Consider the following 1,208-nt stretch of genomic DNA (forward strand, 5'->3'; position numbering starts at 1 on the left):
AGGGGGGGTTCAAAAATCGTTCTCTAGGAATATACCCATATAATTATTAATAACGCCTTAATGAACAATATAATAATTAGACATCTGACATGTTAGAACCATGCAATAACATAACTGGCTACTTAAGGACATATGTAATTGTAACCTTAACGGAAAAAGACCATGAAATATTTTTTATGTTCGGGGCAAAAATAAATCAAAATTTTAGACAAAAACTAAAAACCTTATTCTAATTTACCATGATTAACTGTCAAAAATTGAATATGAGCCAAAAAAAGGGATAAAAATAACTAAATTTAATAATTATGATTCATAAATTTACATGATTGCCAGTTATTTGTTTAATATATAAAATTATTTTAAACAAACAAATAGACTGAAAACATCATTTAATGACAGATAAAAAAAATTTAAAAGTTTAAAACAAAAAAATAATGACGAAATAAAAGAAAAGATGAAATGAATAAATACCTGCTGAACTGATACAGATAAACAGTATCAGGTTCAAAATCTTGTTTAAAAACAGGGAACCTTTTAGCCTTCTCAACCTGTTCACCCCATTAATTCAGAAATTCAAAACAAAAATGATTTTATCTTTAATTTAAAATAGAATTTCGATAAATTAAATAATTCTGAAATAATTTCCTTTTCTTTAGGCGCTGGCTTCTCCTTCTCCTCTTTCTTTTCCTCGTCTTTTTTCTCCTCCAGCTGCGCTGCGGCCTCCTTCTCCTCCTCAGCAATAACCTCTTTGTCGGTTTTCACCACCTCCTCGATTTTGTTATCCTGGACAGGAGTCTCAACAACGGTTTCTCCGGCCATTTTTGTAGACTTGTTATTAAACTTTTCTGAGATTTAAATCGATCTGCACTTTCCGCCGGTTAATGGAGAACTGGTCCTAGACAGAATTCACCGACGCCGGTAGATTCACAAGTCAAATCAGGATCCGTACAAACATTAGATCTTTCATCAGATATCAACGAAAATTTAATTTGCAAAAATGATAAATTTGAACCTTTTATGTTGGTAAAATTTGAAAATTTGAAATTTAATTAATTTCAGAAAATCCTCGAAAATTGTTTAAATTTGACGCAAATAATTTGACCGAGGAGCGGAGCGTTGGTTGGTTAGGAGGGGCGTTGGCTGCACGGGGAGTAAATATAGAGGGGGTTAACAGTCAGGGGGTGGAGTAAAGGAAAGCCACAAGGGTA

General features: G+C 32.6%; 1 protein-coding gene across 1 annotated transcript in view; it reads right to left on the reverse strand.

Moving 5' to 3' along the window:
- LOC111711776 (failed axon connections) overlaps nt 1-901 on the reverse strand; it is a 13,865-nt gene extending 12,964 nt beyond the window's left edge. The window contains exons 1-2 of the mRNA XM_023486212.1: nt 646-901; nt 472-548 (exon numbers count right to left, since the gene is read on the reverse strand). Of these exons, the coding sequence (XP_023341980.1) occupies nt 472-548; nt 646-819 (251 nt within the window). The 5' untranslated portion in view covers nt 820-901. The remainder of the gene's footprint in view (nt 1-471; nt 549-645) is intronic.
- Between the last annotated feature and the right edge of the window lie 307 nt (nt 902-1,208).

This window comes from Eurytemora carolleeae, unplaced genomic scaffold (genome assembly GCF_000591075.1).
Source record: "Eurytemora carolleeae unplaced genomic scaffold, Eaff_2.0 scaffold940, whole genome shotgun sequence".
NCBI lineage: Eukaryota > Metazoa > Arthropoda > Copepoda > Calanoida > Temoridae > Eurytemora > Eurytemora carolleeae.